The sequence below is a fragment of the Vicia villosa genome, linkage group LG6 (assembly GCF_029867415.1).
Source record: "Vicia villosa cultivar HV-30 ecotype Madison, WI linkage group LG6, Vvil1.0, whole genome shotgun sequence".
Taxonomy (NCBI): Eukaryota; Viridiplantae; Streptophyta; class Magnoliopsida; order Fabales; family Fabaceae; genus Vicia; species Vicia villosa.
Genome location: NC_081185.1, coordinates 5,171,788 through 5,195,279, shown reverse-complemented (window position 1 = coordinate 5,195,279; position 23,492 = coordinate 5,171,788). Strand labels below are relative to the sequence as shown.

Genomic DNA, 23,492 nt, shown 5'->3' with positions numbered 1-23,492 from the left:
ATAACTAATTGAGGTAAAAAATGTATTCAATTTATTTAAATATAATTTTAAAAAACTTTTAATGTTTGTTTTTACAAAAATCGAGAAATAAGATGATTTAGAAAATAAATGCAAAATACTTGTTCTAAATAAAGCATAAATTTATAGGAGCTGTGAGTTGAAACTCAAATCCTAAATTACATAATCTGTCAGTTTTCTAAAATACCGAAGGATTAGATGAAACTTTAAATAAAAAAAAACTTAAATGCAGTTTTAGTTCCGTTATTTTGATTTTTTTAATTTTTTAATCACCCTTTAAAAAACACGAGTTTTTTTGGTTCCTCTATTCAAAATTTTATGATTTTTTTTTGTCCCTCTTCACTATTGAGTAGTTGGCATTTTTTTGTGACGTGGCATTGATTTGACAATACTATGTTGCGCCACATTATATAATTTTGTCATGCAATCTATTTAAAAAACAAAAAATAATTTTATAATATTATTTAATTATATTAAATATATTATATTTTTGAATAAAATAAAAAATTTAAAAATTTTTCTAAGGTTCCTAGGTGATAAGGCCTAAACAATTGAGCTGCGATGCATATTGTTCATTTCACCCCTTGTGTTTAATTTACTACATAGTTTTAGTAGCAGCAGTAAATTCTTTTTCCATATTCCCCTTCTTTGCAGCTTCTTGGACATCACAAACACACAAATAAAAATCAGCGTGTGTGTGTGTATATATATATATATATATATATATATATATATATATATATATATATATATATATATATATATATATATATATATATATATATATATATATATATCATCATTCTAACTCTTAGGGTCAGCTTGGTTCAAATGAGGGGAGGGGAGAGATTTTAATGGAGAGAAGGGAAGGGAAGGGGATGGGAGGGGAGGGATTTTTTGTAATTATATATATGTTTTGTTCAAACGAGGGGAGGGGAGGGAAGAAATTTCCTTTAAAAATATGTTTGGTTCACGAGGGGAGGGGAGGGATTTTCATAATAATTTACAATTTTATCCTTTTAATTTTATATAAGTGATATGATATTCAATTGTAAAAATTTCATAAATATTTTCTTGGAAATAATATTTGTATAACTGAGTGATTAAAAAGTGATAACTTATCGCATAATATTAAAAAAATTGAGTACACTTGATTCATATTATAACTCTCGACACAAAATAAACTATGCGTTGATAACAACTTTTGAATACATAAAATAAATTATAATAAAAAACAAAAAATTATAGTAGTTATAATTTTTATTAAAAATAAAAAAAATTGAAGGTGAAGAATAATTATAATAAGTTGATGGAAGCAATAGAGAAAAAAATCACAAAAAGAAAAGTAAAGAAAATAAAAGAAAATAATATTTTTAAAATAATAAAATAAAATTGAGGATATTTAAGTAAATATATTAATTTAATTAATATTAAAACTCAGATCCCCTCCCCTCCCCTCCGAATCCCCCTGATTCGAGGAAACGCAAAAAATGTCATTTGGAGGAATTTTGCTCCCCTCCCCTCCCCTCCTCTCCCCTCCTAAATATTGAACCAAACCCATTTCATTTTAAATATTCCCTCCCTTCCCCTCCCCTCCCATCGCTCTACCTCGAACTAAACACACCCTTAAAAACAAAAGTTACTTCCAATTTAATGTATTAGAAAAGAAAATCACAAGTAGTATCTCTCCTCATAATATGATATATATATTGAGATGAGAGATGGAAAAAAAATCCATACTCGTAGATATCCGCGGATAAAATCTGTGACAAGTACGAATTGGATGGTTTAATGAGTATTCACGAGTAAAATAAACTGATATTTAGTTACTCATTTTCTTACGGACACGGGTACGGATTTGGTGGTATCTATACACGCGGATATCCGTATCCGTTAATCCGTATCCGTTAATAATTAATAAAATTACTTAAATATTAATTTTTTTAATATAAAATTATTGTTATTATTATATATTATTAGACTTATTTAGTTGAATATGTAATTATTATTATTTTGCTAAATTTATTTATTTGATAAAAGAAGAAATAAAATGAATGTGATTCATTTTTGTTATTATTATGGGTTAAATTTAAAAATATTTGTTATCTTTAATAGGGTTAAAAAATTAATTAACTAAATTATTTTTAAAAAAAATTTAAATAATAGTATTTATGGATATCTCTTTAATATCTGTGAGTATGTCAAAATCCACGGATACCCGTTTGACGGATACCCTCATTAATATGGGTGAGTACGGATATTAATATCCAAATACTCAAAAAATTTGTTACAAAATCAAGATCCAAATACTCAAAAATTTTGTTGGATTCAGATCTGCTTTCTATATTTTCATCAAATCCATTTATAAAGGTACACATATTTATAAATTGTTTGTTATTTTATAAATTCTTTTAATTGGTTTGTATGATAGAAATAATTGGTCTGTATGTTTTATGAACATGTGTAGAAATATATGTTGAAATGAGTATAAAAATATGTTGTATGATTTTTGTATGTTGAAATTAGGTACAAATATATGCTGAAATGGGAACAAATATATGCTGAAATTAGTAGAAATATATGCTGAAATTTGTAAAAATAGAATATACTTTTTATTTTTAGTAAACTGAATTTTTATTTAATTGATAAAACAGAATATTTTATTATTATAAAAAACAAAATATTATTATTATTTGTTAAAACAGAATATTTTTTATTATATATTAAATAATTAAATATTATATTTTAGGAAACAGAATATTATTACCCTCTACTATTATGATAAACATAAATATTGTAGTAACATAAAAATTGTATTACTAACATTTATTACTATTTTTAATATATTTATGATAGTTATGATATCCTTAATATATTAAAACACAATACTATGTACCATTTTAAGTGCCTAAATACAATCAATTCCCGCCTAAACCTATTTATTTAATATTTAATATTTGCAATATTTTTTTTATCTCAACCACATTTATTGAGAAGAACAAGAACAAGTTTACTGTTCCAATATTTCATTTTTTTTCTCAACCACTTATTCTCTTTCCAATAAATGAGATATCATTATTAATTATTAATTATAACTATAAATTATAATAAATTGTGAACCATTCTCAAGGAGTCATTCTATATTCTTTTTTATCTCAACTACTTACACTCCCATTTTATATATTTTTTTATCTCAATCACTTATACTCGTTTTCTTTAACCCACATTCACCTCCTAAAAAAAATTGACATATCAATTCATTATTATTAAATTGATTAACTGATTAGTAAATAAATTTTTTATATTAAATCGTTTTTATTTTATTCCCTTTTTTATATGAATCATTTATATTCTTTCTCATATTTATTTTAACCATTTATATTCCATTTATATTTTATAAATAGCTCAATATTTAAAATCACGATTTAATTTATATTCTATATTCTTTCTCTCAAATTATATTTTATAAATAGTTGAATATTTAAAATCACTTAATTATTTTTAACAACATATTTTAAAAAACTTTGATATTAAAAATATTATATATTTAATGAAAGTAACAATTTAAAATTTTGATATTCTTAACTTAATTATTTTTAACAACATATTTAAAAAAAAAAACTTTGATATTAAAAAATATTATATATTTAAGAGAAAAACGAATATGCACGGACAATTTAAAATATTTTTACACTATCAACTATATCCAATTAAAACATAATTTTAATTTAAAAAACTAATATGATTTTGATTGGTTGTATGTGTAAAGTTAGTTTACACAGTAAGTGCACTACCTTAAAACTCTATATTTAATGTAAGTAACAATTTAAAATTTTGATATTCTTAAAAATGTTGTATTAAAAATATATGAAAATTTTAAGATGTTATATTTTATTAAAAAAACTATCTAAATTAATTTATTATTTAATGGAGTCATTCTATATTCCCCTTTTTATCTCAACTACTTACACTCCCATTCTATATTCCTTTTTTTTTATCTCAACCACTTATACTCCTTTTCTTTAATCCACGTTCACCTCAAAAAAAAAAAATTGACATATCAATTCATTATTATTAAATTGATTAATTGATTAGTAAATAAATTTGTCATCACATTAAATTATAATAACTAAAATTCTATTCCATCAATTTAGTTTATATATTTATTATATTATTATTTTTTATTATTCCCTTTTTATCTCAATCATTTATATTCTTTTTTTTATCTCAACCATTTATATTCTATTTATTATATTATTATTTTTTATTATTTCCTTTTTTATATCAACCATTTATATTCTTTCTCTTTCAAACAAATGTGATTTAATTTATATTCTATATTCTTTCTCCCAAATTATATTTTATAAATAGGTCAATATTTAAAATCACGATTTAATTTATATTCTATATTCTTTCTTTCAAATTATATTTTATAAATATCTCAATATTTAAAATCACTTAATTATTTTTAACAAAATATTTTTAAAAAATTGATATTAAAAAATATTATATATTTAATGTAAGTAACAATTTAAAATTTTGATATTCTTAAAAATGTTGTATTAAAAATATGCAAAATTTTAAAATGTTATTTTATCAAGAATTATCTAAATTAATTTATTATTTAATATTTTATTTTAGTTTATTATTTAATATTATAAAATAAGTATTGACAAAATTTTATCAATAATATATATTATTAATCAATTTAATACAAATCAATCAATCATTTATTTATTTTTCTTCTCAATAAATACAATTTAATTATATATTATTAAATTATTTATTTATTGACATATGAATTTAAAAATTTATTTACTAATCAATCAATCATTTATTTATTTTTCTACTCAATAAATATAATTTAATTAGGAATTATAATAATAGATTGTGATTTTTTTTACTAATTAGTGTAACATTTGTTTGGAATGTACAATCCAATAAGTTGTTATAGATTTAATCCAATAAATTCTTTTTATTCATATTATCAATAAAGAGGAAATAATGTTGATTTTACTTTGTGGGCTGAACATGCTGAACAAATGAACCATTATTTAACTGATAATGGTTATGATAAGTCGGTAATAGTCATTTTACAGTTGTGTAAGCCTAAAATTTTCCAATGCAAGTGACCCATATTTAAATAGATTGTATTTTGTAATAGCTATACTATCTACACATCATAATACTAACAGTTTAATTTCTATTTAGGCTTAAATGCACCTTTGGTCCCTGTAAGTTAGCGAGTTTTTTATTTTCGTCCCTGTAAGTTTTTTTTTGGTATGAGTCCCTATATCTTACTTTTTGCTTGCGGTTTAGTCCCTAAAGCAAAAATCCATAGGAAAATCTGCAGGTTTTCCTGCAAATTTTCCTGCGGATTTTGATTTTAGGGACTAAAACAAACACGAAAGTGAAATATAGGGACTCAGACCCAGAAAAAAATTTACAGGGACGAAAATCAAAAACTCGCTAACTTACATGGACCTAGGGTGCATTTAAGCCTTCTATTTATATTATTTCCAGCAATTCATGGCATTTTAAATGCCTTTCATGGCACAAAAATCTTTATTAACTACAATCAAAAGGAATCTCTTGAATACAAGAGAAGTAATTTCTATAATTTGCCTACAATATCTTTTTACGTTTTTATTTTATTGATTTTTTGTTTCAATATATGTTTGGAATTATATTTTTGTTAATTTTATTGTCAGGTTGGAGAATGGAAATAATTCACTGAACCAAGTGATTAGTTATGTATCTGGCCAAAGCAACAATGCTTCAATGGATGATTTTCTTAAACATCCAAAAATGAATATTTTTGAGGTTCTTCAATGTTCTAAGGTAATAATTTATCTTTATGATCTATTCGTATAAATTCAGTTTCTTCTTTTAGATGCATAGAATAAATCAATTATTATTTGATATATATATATATATATATATATATATATATATATATATATATATATATATATATATATATATATATATATATTTGCGCATTAGGTTTCCATTGGAGTTGTTCTTGCTAAAATAATTGACTTTGACCACACAAAGAAATGATATTATCAAGTATTACCAAATGTGCAAAGAGTGTACACCAAAAAAATGAAGTTGTTGAACTCAAATGATTACATGTTATCTTTGATTTTTGGTGAAGTTAAAACATATTTGAGTTTTGATACACCATATGAACAAAGTGAAACTCTTGATGGTCCATATAATATTCTTACTCCTGGATTATTGAATACCATCAAAGCTTCAGGCCTACCAAATCATGAATTGAAATTAAAGGTTGGTGTGTCTATTATGTTGCTCAGAAATATTGACCAATCATTAGAATTATGTAATGACACGCGTCTCATTATTACTCAATTAGGAAATTTTGTGCTTGAGGCGAAGGTCATTTCTAGAAATAATAATGGCCAAAAAGTTTTTATTCCAAGGCTGTCATTGACTCCTTCTGACATGGGAATTTCATTCAAATTTCAGCGCAGACAGTTTCCTATATTTGTTTCTTTTGTAATGACAATAAATAAGAGTCAAGGTCTCTTAAACATGTTGGGACCTTCCACAATTTGTTTTTACCCATGATCAATTATATGTTGCAGTTTCTAGAGTTACTTCATGAGCTGGTTTAAAACTTCTTATCACTAATGACGATGACAATGTCACTAATAAGACTTCAAACGTTTTTATAAGGAGGTCTTCCAAAATATGAATAACGTACGTTACCTATTCTATGCTTTATTATTATCAAATTTGATTTCTTTTTATTTTTAACAAATTACTTTATAGAGTTAATTTTCCTTCTCGGGTTTAGTCTATTGATTGATTATGCTATCGAATGATTTTCAGATGGTAAGAAAATTTTTACTTCAATACTTTTATATCTCAATATATAAATATATAAATAAATATATGATTTCATTAATTTGTGTGATGTTTACTTTTTTTAAAAAATAGATGGATAGTGCCAATTACAAATTAGAAAGGTTTTGCTGCATATTACAGTTTGTTTAAATTACTATTTTAATTCACTTTCAACATATGCATAATGAATTAGGTTATATATCATTATCATTGTTGTAAAAAGTTTTACATTCTCTTTTATATTTATTCTTTTTACTTTCAAGTTTCAAAGATTAATTTACTCTATTTTTGTTCAATTGCAGGGAAAGTCAGAGAAGGATAATTTATGTTTCATGTTCTTATTGTACTTTTTTGTTTTATAATATGAAAAAAATATATATTTTTCTTATTTTCATACATTTATATTTTTACATAAAAATACAATATATATATATATATATATATATATATATATATATATATATATATATATATATATATATATATATATATATATATATATATATTGTCTCGTGCATCGCACGGGTAGAAGTACTAGTTATAATATTATGATTTGATTACTGTTGATAGTTATGATTTATTATATTTATATTATTTTAAATATTAATAATTTAATATTTAGAATAATGTAAATATATATATTTTTTATTAGCTTATTTATTGTTTGCCAGGTGAATTCCACCCCGCAAGTTTCAACCTTTTTCTGCTCTGCCCTGAACCACCATGCACTTCTGCACTCTCTGCCCTGGTTTGCGTGTAACTCTAGTAAAGGACTTGCGGGGTGCTTTTCACCTGGCAAAATTGCAAAGTGAAAACCACCTGGCAAACTTGCGAAGTGCGTTTTCCCTTGCAAAAAGTTGCGACTAACATTTTTGCGAGGTGTTTTGTCCACCCCGCAATTGTTACGTTGTAGGGTGATATTTGCATTTGCGGGGAGCTATTCACCTGGAAAATTGATGTTTTTTTTAGTGATTATATTTATTAAATGGGGCTGATAATGAGGGACTAGTATCCGTGCCTATGGACATTCATTGTCATCCCTAATTGAGACAGCTCTATGAAATTTAAAACTAGTTATTATGATACGACTTACGAGGAAATTAGTCAGTTATAGAATCAATCTTTATGCATACAATCAAATAATAAATTGTTGAGTATATGAAGAGAGGGCACATATTCACGCGTCTAATACCAAATAAAATTGCATAGGAACACTCCAAATCAACAATCTCATAATTGACTGTGTCAAAATATTAAATTTGTTATTTATAATTGATTGAGCACTACAAGAAATGTGCTCTCTAGCCACGTGAAATTATGACGTGATTTTCACGTGTGTAAAATAAATAAGTTGTGACGTGAAAAGCACGTCGCAACGTGTTTATAATATTAAAAAATAAAAGTAACGTTAGTCAAGGGGGAGAGTCAGAAAAAGTTTTAAAAAAATAGTTGTGATGTGTAAAACACGTCGCAACTAAAAAAATGAAAAATGAAAAATTTAAGGCGTCAGATATGCACATGGGGAAGTTTGAATTTCAAACTTCAAGTTGTGACATGTAAATCACACCGCAACATAAAATTCTAAAAACCAAAAGCTTTTATGATAGAGTTGACTGACAAAGAGCAGATGGGGCTGTAGCCGTTGGTTGGTTGCAACGTGAATTCCATTTTGCAAGGTTGCGATGTGTATTTCACGTCGCTAAAGGCACTATTAATAATCACGCAATGTTCCTCTTCCCCAGTCTCTCCTATCTCTCTCTCTCCTCTCTCTCTCTCTCTCTCTCTCTCTCTCTCTCTCTCTCTTCAAACCACATTCAGTTTCCTCTTCTTCTCTCAACCTTCATCCTATCAAATTTCTTCTTCCTCATTTCTCTCAAATTTCTTTAACTCTATGTTAAATTTCAACTTCTTCCTTTCTCAATTGTAAACTGTTTAAGTTATTATTCAAATCTTTTTTAATTATATGTTATTTTATTTAATAATTTCGTTTTGGTATATTTTTATTTCTAATTGTGTTTTAAATTTGTTTTAGGAATAATATTTGTGTTTAAAGGAGAATTTGAAGAAGATATAGGAAGATTGTTAAAAGATTAATAAAGGAAGATAAAGGTATTTTGGCCATTTTATTTATTTTTTCAGATTTTATTTTATTGATTGTTGGTTATTGATTTTTCTGTGTTAATTATTGGTTATTGATTTTTCATATTTTTCAGTGTTAATTATTGATTGTTAATAATCACACATTGAATCACAATGAGGAAACAATGGTAACTCCTAATGTAGAGAGCTCTAAGATCCCTGATGAAGAGGGAAAACCTGCTGAAACCCTAAAACCTGAGATGAAATTGACAAAAGAGGTTAAGACGAAGGAACGCAAACTCTGGGTGGATCTCTTATCAGAGAATCGTAACCACGCTAAGGGTATGGTGATGAGATACATTCCTCCCACTGTGATAGATGGGAAGGTGTAAATTGAGGTGGATGAAGAAGATGCTAACCGTGAAATACATTATTGGAGGAATTCCCTTATCATATATGTTCTAGGTGAAGATCTTAGCATGAATGCGGTCAAGAATTACATGTTGAAGTCCTGGAATTATGTACAACTACCTGACATTTTCTACCATGACGAAGGCTATTTCATTCTTCGATTCAAACCCGATGATGAAATGGAAGCCATTTTTATGAAGGGGCCACACACTTTTAGAGGTATGCCGATGATTTTGAAGGAATGGAGACCAGGTTTTCAGCTCAAGATGGATATGATGAGGACAATTCCTATCTGGGTAAAGTTCTCTATGCTAACTCTGCATCTCTGAGGGGAGGGTTCTAATTTGAGTATGTTGGCAAGTGCACTTGGTACACCTATTGTAACAGATGAATGTATTGCTAGCAAATTAAGGATTTCTTATGCTAGAGTACTTGTGGAAGTGGACATTTCACAGAAGCTGATTGAGGAAATCAACATTAAGAACAAAGAGGTTCAGTCCTTAATTCATAAGGTGGAATACGAATGGAAACCTAAGTATTATGATAAATGCCAAGCTGTTGGACATAATTGTGAGGTTAAGGTGCAGAGGAAACAATGGTAACCCAAGGAAAAGTATGAGCTTGGAGTTGTAACCACTGTGAGTACTGCTATTGAAGAGGAGAAAGAGAATGTAGTGGTTCCTACTACACTAGTGGAAGACAAAAGCAACAACCATGATTTGACTGAGGAGGAAGTCTGGACATTGATAAGCAGACATGGCAGAGTCAGAGGGAAAGGAGCAGATCATATAGGTACATCTACTGAGATTCCTTGTGCTAATGGCTATGGGGTGCTAGGGCTGTGAATGAGCCTTTAGTTGCCTTTGATATGGGACCATGATTATTTCTTGGAATGTAAGGGGTGAATAAGGTGGGGGAAGATTAGAGAGATTATCTCCCATCTCTTGGAGTCCCAACCCCATATCAGTATATTGTTAGAAACTAGAGTAAAAAAAGAGAAAGCTGGCAAGGTTAGAGAGAAACTCAATCTGAAAAGATGCTATTTGGATAATTACAGTACTCACCCTAATGGAAGGATATGGATCCTTTGGGATGACACCAAAGTGGAATTGAAGATGATAAGTCAGTCGAGCCAGCATATCCATTGTGGAGTGTACACAGTAGCAGGTATATTTCTCTATTGGTTCACTGCCATCTATGCACATAACCAATTGGTGAAAAGAAGAACCCTTTGGAGAAAGATTGCTAATATTCATGACAACCAAACAGGGCCTTGGTGCACTATTGGGGACTTCAACAATGTTGTCACAACTCAAGATCTTTTATGCTTTTTGATGTTATGACAAAAAGGGGGAGAAGATGTGATAATTGATTTGATTAATTATATCAGTTGCTGGGAAGTAAGTCTCCACATTTCTAACAAAATTTGCAAGCTCTATGTTTTGAGATTTTTGCAGGATTGAAGACATTTTGAAAAAGCTCAACATAAGAAGCAAAACCATGGGTGATATGGATCTATAAGATTTATCTGAAAGGTAGAGATGTACTGATGGTGGAAGCCGGGCAGAACTGGACATGGATAATAAAGAAAATAATGAATCAGAAACACCTTGTTGATATTGTCCAAAGCCTATGGAATCAAATGCTAACTAGGAGCAAATTTTCTATGAAGCAAGTGTACAAGATCCAGATTGATGACAACAGTAGAGTGCATTGGAGTAGGCTTATGATACATAACTTAGCTAGGCCAAGAGCTAAGTTAACATTATGGCTACTCACTTTAAGTCAAGGCAGATTTTATAATGTATAATAGCAATTATTAGTGATGTGAATTTCATGTCACTAATTAGTGACATGAAAATCACGTCACAACTAAAGATTCTTTTTCCGTCCCAAACCTACTACATCTGTTCTGACTTAAAGTGAGTGAATATCTGTTCCAAATTTTGCGACGTGATTTTCACTTCACTAAATAGTAAAGTGAATATCATGTCACTACCGAGTTGTCACATTCTCTCCTGCGGCGTAATTTTTCACGTCGTAAATTTTGATTTGTGACGTGTTTTTTCACTTTGTGGCGTGATTTTCAGGTCGCTATTGAGTATTTTTTTTTGTAGTGGAGGGATTTAAAATATTAAAATGGTTTTACAAAAATGCAAGTAGCCAGATAGTCAGAGAGCAAATTTCTAAGTCATATAATAGAGACAAATGTAGAAGAAATAGAATTAAAAAATCTAGACTTGGACAGAAAGTTAAGTTTGTGGTAATGAAGAAACCCTCACTACATGATAAAAGCATCAAGTAGACCTTGTTACATCAAAGTCCTTGTATGAAATGCATGTGTTTGCAATTAATACAAGAAAGATGTAATCAAATTGCAGATTCTACTATAAGAATCAAATACCTTCCTTTGAATTTAAACAGCAAAAGGACATACAAATTTTTGGAGTTGATTTAATTAGCGTATTCATTGGGCTGACTTAAGACATATACCTTTGATAATAGGATAATAAAAAATGCTATTAAATCAATTTAATTTATGTAAAACATTTTATTCACCTATCTTGTTTCTCAGTTTCTTTGGACGAGCTTCTCATAACAGGAGGACAAAGTGACACATGATCGTTTTTAATTAAAATGTTTTACATAAATTAAATTTATTAAAATATAATTTTTAATGTTTTGTAAAATCAAATATAATTAAAAGATATTAAAATATTCAACAAATGTTATGTGGCTCAAGATTTCATTTGCCACGTCATTAATGAGGCAGCTAAATGGAGAGGGATCATGAAAATTTTAAGTGAAATACAGTTTAGACACCAAAAAACTGATTTTCAAAATAGGGAATTAAAGTTTAAAAAACTTCAAAATATAAGGATCAAAAGTGTATTAAAGCAATTAATTTATTAATATTTTTGTGTAAATAATGTAACAAGTACTTACAAAAAAAAAGAATAATTTTTTTTAAATCTTGGTATCCGGTCTTTTGACCGACTAATCCATAGGGACCAATCCCACGTCCACTTGCGGGGGCCCCGTTTAAAGCCAGAGCAAAGCTTTCTATGAACTGGCTCCACATGAATTATTTGCACCCGAGAGATATGTGGCGTTAGTTTGAAAAATATTAAAAAACTTTTATTGATGATCGAACTCATCATCATGTGCATATAACCTTACTCGATTTTTTAGTAACCAGAGATAAAATGACATCTTTTCACGAGACATTTTATAATCACATAGAGAATAACTTTATAATCACTACACAATTTATTAGCACCAATATATTGACATCTATTAATGATAATCATGTGACAATTTTAAAAATTTATTGTTAAATCTTGGTATCCGGCCTAGCGAGGACCAATTTTAAGACAAAACAAAGTTCTGTTTGATAGCATCTAGTAGAATTCGAACTCAGGACTTTGAGAGGAACATACTCTCAAGAACCAAGCCTCCACCACTAGTTCAACCCTTCTAGAGATTAAATATAAATTATTCCTATTTGATCGTCGAAAATAGATGCTACTAGAAATTGATTTTGCTCTCTAAAATATTAAAATTAATATTAATAATTAAAAGTTGAAAGATATATTTAATATTTATTGTGTGTGTTAGATTGTATCAGTGCTCTTAAACAACAAAAGTTCCACCGTTTAAGTTTTAGAAAAAAAAATCACAAGTTGTATCTTAAATGCATTGGAAATTGAAATATTGACTTTTATAAAGAATATTTTCTATAATTAGTATGCTTAAAGAGGCTTTGGCTAATATGCATAAGGATTTTCCTTATGCACCATGCACATAAGCCATTGGATCAAGTTTTTAATCCAGTATTGAGTATTGAGTATTGAATATTGAGTGGTGAATATTAAGTATTGAGTAATAACAATTGATGTCTAGAATTTGATCCAATGATCCAAGGGTCCATAATAATCTATGCACGATGCATAGATTTTTATCTATGCACGGTAACTGAACCCGCTTAAAGAGTGCCCCGAGGACACTCGTTAGCAAGACCCTTTTTGTTATACCATCATCTTCTTCAACACCATTGTCCTTCTTCTTGTAGCATGATTCCCCACACCTCAGACGCTCCTTCAAGTTTTCATACTCTTTCCTATATAATATAACTTCTTCTTGTAGCATGATTCCCCACACCTCAGTCGCTCCTTCAAGTTTTCATACTCTTTCCTATATAATATAATATCGTTATGATTGACATGTATTTTAATATAGTCCAAACCCTTTGGACATAATATCTTCTTGGCCTAATAACTACGATTCGACAATGTGTTACCTTTTGGAAGCAGTTCTTGCAATAATTCAAGTAATTGATCAGTGAAACCTTTTATCTATCCATCCACCTCTTGCCATAAGATTAAATAATTTTAACACACCTGACAGTCTTGTAAAACTTTTGCATCCCAGATATAGCGACTCTTCCATGTCAATTTTATAAAATCATTCATAACTTCATCATCTTTAAATCTATTTGATGAAGGTCTTTTTTTTGGTCACTTCACTACACCATACTTATTGCGTGTAATTTTGAATAAATCTACCATAACCACAATGACATAAAATTTTGATGAGTGAGATAAAATATTAACTAGAGTTAATATCAAGATTTTTTAGAAATATCGAGATAACTAATTGAGGTAAAAAATGTATTCAATTTATTTAAATATAATTTTAAAAAACTTTTAATGGCTGTTTTTATAAAAATCGAGATATAAGATGATTTAGAAAATAAATGCAAAAGTTACTTCCAATTTAATGTTTTAGAAAAGAAAATATATATATATATATATATATATATATATATATATATATATATATATATATATATATATATATTGAGATCATCATTCTAACTCTTAAAAACAAAAGTTACTTCCAATTTAATGTTTTAGAAAAGAAAATCACAAGTGGTATCTCTCCTCATAATATGATATATATTGAGACGAGAGATGAAAAAAAAATCATACATGTAGATATCCGCAGATAAAATCTGTCACGAGTACGGATTGGATGGTTTAATGAGTATTCATGAGTAAAATAAACGGATATTTAGTTACTCATTTTCTTACAGACACGGGTACAGATTTGATGATATCCATATCCGCGGATATTCGTATCCGTTAATAATTAATAAAATCACTTAAATATTAATTTTTAATATAAAATTATTGTTATTATTCTATATTATTAGACTTATTTAGTTGAATATGTAATTATTATTATTTTGTTGAATTTATTTATTTGATAAAAGAAGAAATAAAATGGATGTGATTCATTTTTGTTATTATTATCATTATGGGTTAAATTTAAAAATATTTGTTATCTTTAATAGGGATAAAAAATTAATTAATTAAATTATTTTTTTAAATAAATTATTTAAATATTAGTATTTATGGAATGTCAAAATCCACGGATACCTGTTTGACGGATACCCACATTAATATGGGTGAGTACAAATATTATATTTATTAAATGGGGCTGATAATGAGGGACTAGTATCCGTGCCTATGGACACTCATTGTCATCCCTAATTGAGACCAGCTCTATGAAATTTAAAACTAGTTATTAAGATACGACTTACGAAGAAATTAGTCAGTTATAAAATCAATCTTTATGCATACAATCGAATAATAAAATGTTGAGTACTGAGTTGCCACCTTCTCTCCTGCGGCGTAGTTTTCCACGTCGTAAATTTTGATCTGTGATGTATTTTTTTACTTTGTGACGTAATTTTCACGTCACTACTAAGTTTTTTTTTTTGTAGTGAAGAGATTTAAAATATTAAAATAATTTTGCAAAAATGCAAGTAGCCAGATAATTAGAGAGCAAATTTCTAAGTCATATAATAGAGACAAATGTAGAAGAAATAGAATTAAAAAATCTAGACTTGGACAGAAAGTTAAGTTTGTGGTAATGAAGAAACCCTCACTACATGATAAAAGCATCAAGTAGACCTTGTTACATCAAAGTCCTTGTATGAAATGCATGTGTTTGCAATTAATACAAGAAAGATGTAATCAAATTGCAGATTCTACTATAAGAATCAAATACCTTCCTTTGAATTTAAACAGTAAAAGACATACAAATTTTTGGAGTTGATTTAATTAGCGTATTCATTGGCTGACTTATACCTTTGATAATAGGATAATCAAAATTGCTATTAAATCAATTTAATTTATGTAAAACATTTTTTTCAGCTATCTTATTTCTCAGGTTCTTTGGACGACCTATTGCTCTTCTCAGAACAAGAACAGGAGGACAAAGTGACACATGATCATTTTTAATTAAAATGTTTTACATAAATTAAATTTATTAAATTAATTTTTAATGTTTTGTATAATTAAATATAATTAAAAGATATTAAAATATTCAACAAATGTTACGTGGCTCAACAGTTCATTTGCCACGTCATTAATGAGGCAGCTAAATGGAGATAGATCATGAAAATTTCAAGTGAAATACAACTTAGACACCAAAAAACTGATTTTCAAAATAAGGAATTAAAATTTAAAAAACTTCAAAATATAAGGATCAAAAGTGTATTAAAGTAATTAATTTATTAATATTTTTGTGAATAATGTAACAAGTACTTACAAAAAAAGATTAATTTTTTAAAATCTTGATATCCGACCTTTCGACCGACTAATCGAAGGGGATCAATCCCACAGTCCACTTGCGGGGGCCTCGATTAAAGCCAGAGCTAATGATAAACATATGACAATTTTAAAAATTTATTGATAATCGAACTCATGTGCATATAACCTTACTCCTCGATATTTTAGTAACAAGAGAGAAAAATTTATTGTTAAATAAGAAAGTTCTCAAGAGGGACCAATTGTTTTACTCCTCGATATTTTAGTAACAAGAGATAAAAATTTATTGTTAAATAAGAAAGTTGTCAAGAGGACCAATTGTTCTGTTTGATAGCATCTAATAGGATTAGAACTCAAAATCTTAAGAGGAGCACCCTCTCAAGACCTAAGCCTCCACCGGTAGTCCAACCCTTCGGGGGTTTAAATCTAAATTGTTCCTATTTGATCGTTGAAAATAAATGCTACTAGAAATTGATTTTGTTCTCTAAAATATTAAAATTAATATTAATAATTAAAAGTTGAAAGATATATTTAATATTTATTGTGTGTTAGATTGTATCAGTGCTCTTAAAGAACAAAAGTTCCACCGTCTAAGTTTTAGAAAAAGAAAAAAAATCACAAGTCGTATCTCAAATCACATGCTGTTTGTGTAAAATTAATTTTTTCTAAAACAGATATATGCTCACTATAATGTGAGATTTGACAGTGTACAGCAACATATATGAAGAAATTCTGCACAAATTGCTAAGTCAACTAACAAAGACAAATGTACAAGAAATGGACATAAAATTAAGTTCACTACATGATAAGGCATCCAATAGACCTTGTTACATAAAAGTCTTTGTATCAAATGCATGTGATTGCAGATTCTACTATAAGAGCCAAGATTCAAATACCTTTCTTTGAATTTTAACAGCAAAGGACATTGATATTTTTCGGAGTTGATTTAATTAGCGTCGCCAATGGGCTAATACATTTGATAGTCTAAACCAAAATGCACGGTTAATGATAATGAAGTTCACTAGAAAACATTTTCATTTGTTGTATTGCAGTCCATTATTTTTGTATAAGAACCACTTAATATGTGTCTACCATTTCATCCAAACTTTCCTGTTTAAAACCTTAAGATACAATGTTGTTTCACTGGTCTCTTGTTTTGTCACTCCACTTTCTTTTCCTTTCTTTCACATTTACTTCATCTTTTCCTTTAACTCACCCAAAGTGTCATCAATATGAAAGTCAAGCCTTGTTGCAATTCAAGGAAGGCTTTAACATCAATATGACTTCTTCTTCGGATAATCCACTGAGTTATCCTAAAACAGCATCCTGGAATGCAAGCACCGATTGCTGCTCATGGGATGGCATTAAATGTGATGAACACACTGATCATGTTATTCACGTTAATCTTAGAAGCAGCCAACTCTATGGTACAATGGATGCAAATACCACTCTCTTTCGCCTTGTACACCTTCGACATCTCGATCTTTCAGACAACGACTTCAATTACACTCAAATCCCACCTAAGATAGGCGAGCTTTCACAACTAAGATATTTGAACCTTTCTCATGCCATATTATCTGGAGAAATTCCACCACAAATTTCACAGTTGTCCAAATTGTTGTCTCTTGATCTAAGTGTCTTTGCCCAACCATATTCTATAACTAGTGAAGTCTATCTGTTGCAACTCAAACATTCCAGTCTCAGAAGCATAATTCAGAACTCAACAAAACTTGAGATACTTCAACTTAGTTATGTGACTATTTCATCCCCTTTACCAAACACAATCACAAATTTAACTTCGTTGCAAGAACTACGTCTTTTCAATTCTGAACTGCATGGTGAATTTCCAGTTGGAGTATTTCATCTCCCAAACTTGAAAATTATGGACTTGAGATATAATCCAAATCTAAAGGGTAGGTTGCCAGAGTTTGTGTCTAGTTCACTCACCAAGTTAGGACTAGAGTATACAGGTTTCTATGGTACACTCCCTGTATCCATTGGAAAGCTTAGTTCTTTAAATATCTTATTAATTCATGGTTGTCATTTTTCGGGCTATATTCCTTCTTCTCTTAGCAACCTCACACAACTCGTGCATATAGACCTTGAATATAACAAACTTAGGGGTGACCCTTCTGCATCCCTGGCAAATCTTACCAAACTTAGAAACATGTTTGTTGGTCATAATGAATTTACTTTTGAGACCATATCATGGATTGGTAAGCTCTCATCGTTAATTGCATTGGGGATATCCTCAGTCAATATTGGTAGTGACATCCCATTATCTTTTGCAAATCTAACCCAACTAGAAATATTAATTGCGCAAAATAGCAACATAAAAGGTGAAATTCCATTTTGCATGATGACCCTTACAAATTTAGTTGGCTTGAGTCTATCCCACAATTTTTTGTCTGGAAAGCTAGAACTTAACATGTTTCTCAAACTGAAAAATCTAATTTTTCTTGATTTATCATTCAACAAACTGTCATTGTACAGTGGCAAAAGTTTGTCCCATATGACTAATTTTGGAATTCAAATCTTACAATTGGATTCTTGCAATTTAGTTGAGATTCCAAAATTTATAAGATACTCCACTAATTTAGGATATCTTAGCTTGGCATATAACAATATAACATTTCTACCTAGTTGGTTATGGAGAAAAGAAAGTCTACAAATTTTAGTTCTTTCTAACAATTCATTGACAGGAGAAATATCCCCATCCATATGCAATCTCAAATCACTCATTCATTTTGAATTGTCGTTCAACAATTTAAGCGGAAATGTTCCCTCATGTATAAGCAACTTTAGCCCAAATCTAGAAGTTTTGACGTTACGAGGGAACAAATTGTCTGGTCTCATTCCTCACACATACCGGATGGATAATAATGTTAAGATGATGGATTTCAGCGACAACAATCTTCAAGGTCAGTTGCCAAGAGCATTGGTCAACTGTGGATGGCTAGAGTACTTTGATATTAGTCATAACAATATCAACGATTCTTTTCCATTTTGGCTGGGAAAGCTACCTGAGTTAAAGGTATTGGCTTTAAGTGACAATGAATTTCATGGAAACATTAGGTGCCCTGATAACAAGACATGCACATTTCCCAAGCTTCACATCATTGATCTTTCTCACAATGATTTCTCTGGGAGTTTTCCATCAGAGATGATCCTGACTTGGAAAATAATGAAAACATCCAACACAAGTCAATTACAGTACGAGGAAACATCAATGTTCTTTCCGTCCTACAAGCCAGGAGAATATTCGATGACCTTAAATATTTCTTACTCATTCACAATGTCAAACAAAGGGATCACCATGGTTTATGATAAGCTTCAGGAGTTTTACAAGATGATAGCCATTGATATATCAAGCAACAAAATCAGTGGAGAGATACCAAAAATCATAGGTGACTTGAAGAATCTTCTTTTGCTTAACTTGTCAAATAACAACCTTGTTGGTAGCATTCCATCTTCCTTAGGGAAGCTTTCAGAACTTGAAGCACTTGACCTTTCTTTCAACAGTCTTTCGGGAAAGATTCCCCAAGAGTTGACACAACTCACCTTTCTGGAGTTCTTTAATGTGTCCTTCAACAATCTCACAGGACCTATACCACAAAATGCGCAGTTTTCAACATTCCAAGGCAACTCATTTGAGGGTAACCAAGGTTTGTGTGGGAACCAATTGTCAAAGAAGTGTACAGATCATCCACAACCTTCTGCCTCTAATGATGACGATGACTCAGAATCTTTGTTTGAAATTGGGTGGAAAGTTAGTCTGATTGGGTATGCAGGCGGTCTTGTTGCTGGAGTGGCATTGGGAATCACTTATAGCTCACAAGTACTTTGGTGGCTTAAAAAGTTCTTTTGAGTTAAAAGGATCTTTAAAAGTTTTCTCTTTCTTTTGTATTTTATTTCCTTGTGTTTTTGTGAATTCCTATAGTAACAATGTATTTTGTTTGTATTTTATCTCTTGTTTGTCTGAAATATTATGAAAAACTAGTAAGTTCAACAAATGTTTTGTTAGTGAAATCTCTAAACTATAATATACTATTTTAGTACTACTCTAGATGAACGTGGTGATTGTGTCAATGTGATTGTAGGACTTTAGAGCAATAAACAACTCAAGTGACAAACAAATGCAATAGTTACATTATATTATTTTCAATCTCAACTTTTAATAGTACTGAGTTTCAAAATGAAACATGTATAAATTCATTAGGAGATTTAAATGAAACACTATACTCTTTTTACAAACCATGATTCCCACAAACACATTCTAGCATCAAGCTTGTTCTTGTAACGACTATGATTATTATCAAAGCAGTAGAGATTTAAACAAGACAACCTATGTATAAAATATTGATGGTAAGTCTCTTTCTTGCAATTTTATGCTGCATCGATTGGGATCAAAGTCAAATGAGATATATATTGCCAATACCGTCATAGAAGATTTCTACAAGTTCATCATCACTAGCTATTTGTTGCCCTTTCGCGACTTCATCCTTAGATACATCTGAATTCTTTTCAAGCAATTCCGTAAAAAACAAAGATCGAAGGAGAAGACTAAGCACGGTGGGAGAAGTTGACTTGTTGCTCAAGAAACTGTAGTTTTTGTTTTCAAATGACGATTCTTGGTTTTCGGTAGAATTCAGATTATAATCTGGAATGAAAAAGCTCTTTTGAAGGGCTAATAACTTTGGTTCTTGTAATAGAGTCGAGTTATTCGCCGATGCCATAGTTTGAGACTCTTGTTGTAGTGCTAGTGATTCATGGTTATGTTCTGTGGTGCTTTCTGGCTTTAACCATTTTATGTAACTGCTTAGTACAAAGTTTGTTACAGCATGGATTCCTCTATACTCAATCGTTGCTATGTCGTAAGCTCAAACAACTTCTTCTTGTGTACCTTTGTTGATTAACAAGATATGTTATTGAGATTTTAATGAATGAAAATTGAAAGATATCTTTGTCTGGTGTTTGTATGATTTAACTTACTATAGGTTCCAATATAGAGATATTTGTTTCCAAAAACTCTTCCTATTTTTGCTTCCCATCTACCATTATGATGATGCCTGCAAAGTATTCACCAAGTATTTGTGATTTATGTTGATTAGCAACAATTAGGGTTGTTGATGATACGTTTCTATTTGACACTGTTTAATAGGAAATGAAGTTTAAAATTTTTAATATGCACTAATTACAGAGTTAGGGTTGAAAATTATGATTGAAAATTAATTAGAGTTAACATTTGGATTATAAATAATTATTGATAGTAAATTGTTAAAACTAGTTTAATTTTTTTTTTTAATTTAGCATTAATTTATGGTAAGAATTCAGATTCTTAGATAATCACTTATAAAGAGTATTTAAGTCTGTTTAATATGACACTGAGAATTAAAGTTTATTTTTATTTTTATTTTAATATTAATTTGTATGTATCTTATGAATTCAGATTCTTATATAACCTATGATAATAGAGTTCACTGTTTCCAATACTTCCATCATTCAGATTCTTATAAAGAGGATTCATCATTCTCTTTCCCTTATCTAGGTCCACTGTTGTTTCAATTTGTGTTCCTTAATGCAACTCACTACAGTCTTGCCTCCGCTCGACATAAATAACCTTAACACAAGTAAAAACATATCAAAACAATAAAAGGGAGCACCTATTATGCTCCAAGCTATTTCTTATAAAAACAACTAAAATGCAACAACACAATAAATAGAAAACTATTAACTATTAAATACTTTAAATATAAAGGCATGTATTAACTCACAATATATGAGTTAATAGCCATGAAAGAAGAACTCGAGGCTATAGAAAGAAACAAGACTTCGGAGTTGATTGAGCTTCCAAAGAACTAGAAAGCCATCAATGCTAGATGGGTTTCTAAGTTCAAACACAAGGCAAATGGATCAATTGGAAAACACAAAGCAAGGTTAGTAGCTAGAGGATATTTTACAGAAATCTGGATTAGATTACTTTGAGGTGTTTGTGCCTGTAGATAGAAATAAAACAATAAGATTGATGATTGCTATAAAAGCTAATAGAAATTGACTCTCTAATGCATATAGATGTGAAATATGCTTTTCTTAATGGTCCTTTACAAGAGAAATTTTATGTGTCACAACCTTCTGGATTTGTGAAAAAGAATCAGGAAGGGATTATGTGTAATTTGCATAAAGTCTTGTATGGACTGAAATAAGCTTCCAGAGCTTGGAATCTAAAATTTGATTCATTTTTCAAACTTCAAAGATTCACAAAATGTGAGATGGAGTATGGGGTTTATGTTCACCATACCTCTAAAAGCAATATAATTATGTCGTGTCTCTATGTTGGTGACATATTGCTAACAGGGAGCTGTTCAGATGAGACAGTTAAGTTCAAGAAGGTGTTGATGAATGAATTTAAGATGATGAATCTAGGAAACATGATATATTTTTTAGGGATGGATATTTTGTACTTTGTGAAGGATATAATTTTGCATAAGCTGAAGTATGAACTTGAACTTTTGAAGAGATTTGAGTTATCAAATTGCAAGTCTTCAATCACACTTGCTGAAACAAATCACTAGGAAGATTCTAATGTTGAGGGTGTTGATGTAGATGCTACGAATTTTAAACACTTGGTTGGATCATTGTGATATCTGTATAACACTGGACCTGACTTTTGCTATGCAATTAGAATGGTGAGTAGGTTTATGAACAAACCAAAGTGGTCACATTATCAAGCTATTGTCAGGATACCGAGGTATATTAAGGGAACTTTGAGGTATGAAGTTTTATTCCCTTCTAGTGCTAAATCTTTTTCAGAGCTGAAATGTTATTGAGACTCTGATTGGTGTAGAGACAGAGTTGACAATAGAAGTATTTTTGATTATTTCTTCAAGTATCTAGGAAGTCTCATTTCTTGGTTCTCCAAAAAGCAACATGTGGTTGCCTTGTCAATCTATGAAGCTGAGTATATTGCAGGTGTTTTATCTGCGTGTCTAGCTGTTAAGATTATGAACTTATTGCAGGATTTGAAGATCAAGGTGAGCAAGTATGTGAGGCTGATGATAGACAACAAATCTTCCATAAGTCTTGCAAAGAAACCATTGGTGCATGGGTGAAGCTAGCATATAGAAACAAAGTTCCATTTTCCGTGCAATCACGTTCAGAATGGAGTACTTGAAGATGTTCATTGTAGCACTCAGAAGCAACTCGCATATGTGTAGACCAAAGTTATCAAAACTGAACACTTTATCCACTTAAGGGATGAAATTGGTGTTATTGACTTTTAGTCTTTAATATGGATTAAGGGATGGTGTTTAAGTGTAATCCAAATTTAACACATTTAGTTTCAACATTTGTATTTCAATTTAATTTGAGTTTCATTTAGTTGTTTCTGGTGGTATAAATATTGACCTCAAGTTTTAGTTTGTAACTAATTCACTCTGTAACCGTTTTTTATTTTAAAGAGAAAGTTAGTTAGAATTATCTCTCTTCCATCATTTT

General features: G+C 29.5%; 1 protein-coding gene and 1 pseudogene across 1 annotated transcript; one reads left to right on the top strand and one right to left on the bottom strand.

Annotated features, from left to right (window-relative positions):
* The first annotated feature begins 17,113 nt into the window (after positions 1-17,113).
* LOC131608791 (receptor-like protein 7) lies at positions 17,114-20,058 on the top strand. Its single transcript, XM_058880332.1, has one exon. The coding sequence runs from the start codon at positions 17,131-17,133 to the stop codon at positions 19,864-19,866; it is 2,736 nt and encodes a 911-aa protein (XP_058736315.1). The 5' UTR covers positions 17,114-17,130; the 3' UTR covers positions 19,867-20,058.
* A 285-nt stretch (positions 20,059-20,343) lies between these two features.
* LOC131611075 (AP2-like ethylene-responsive transcription factor BBM) lies at positions 20,344-21,525 on the bottom strand (annotated as a pseudogene).
* Positions 21,526-23,492: the final 1,967 nt, after the last annotated feature.

Bases quoted from the DNA above. Each gene is read 5' to 3' on its own strand.
- LOC131608791 (XM_058880332.1), top strand. From the start codon at position 17,131: ATGTTGTTTCACTGGTCTCTTGTTTTGTCACTCCACTTTCTTTTCCTT.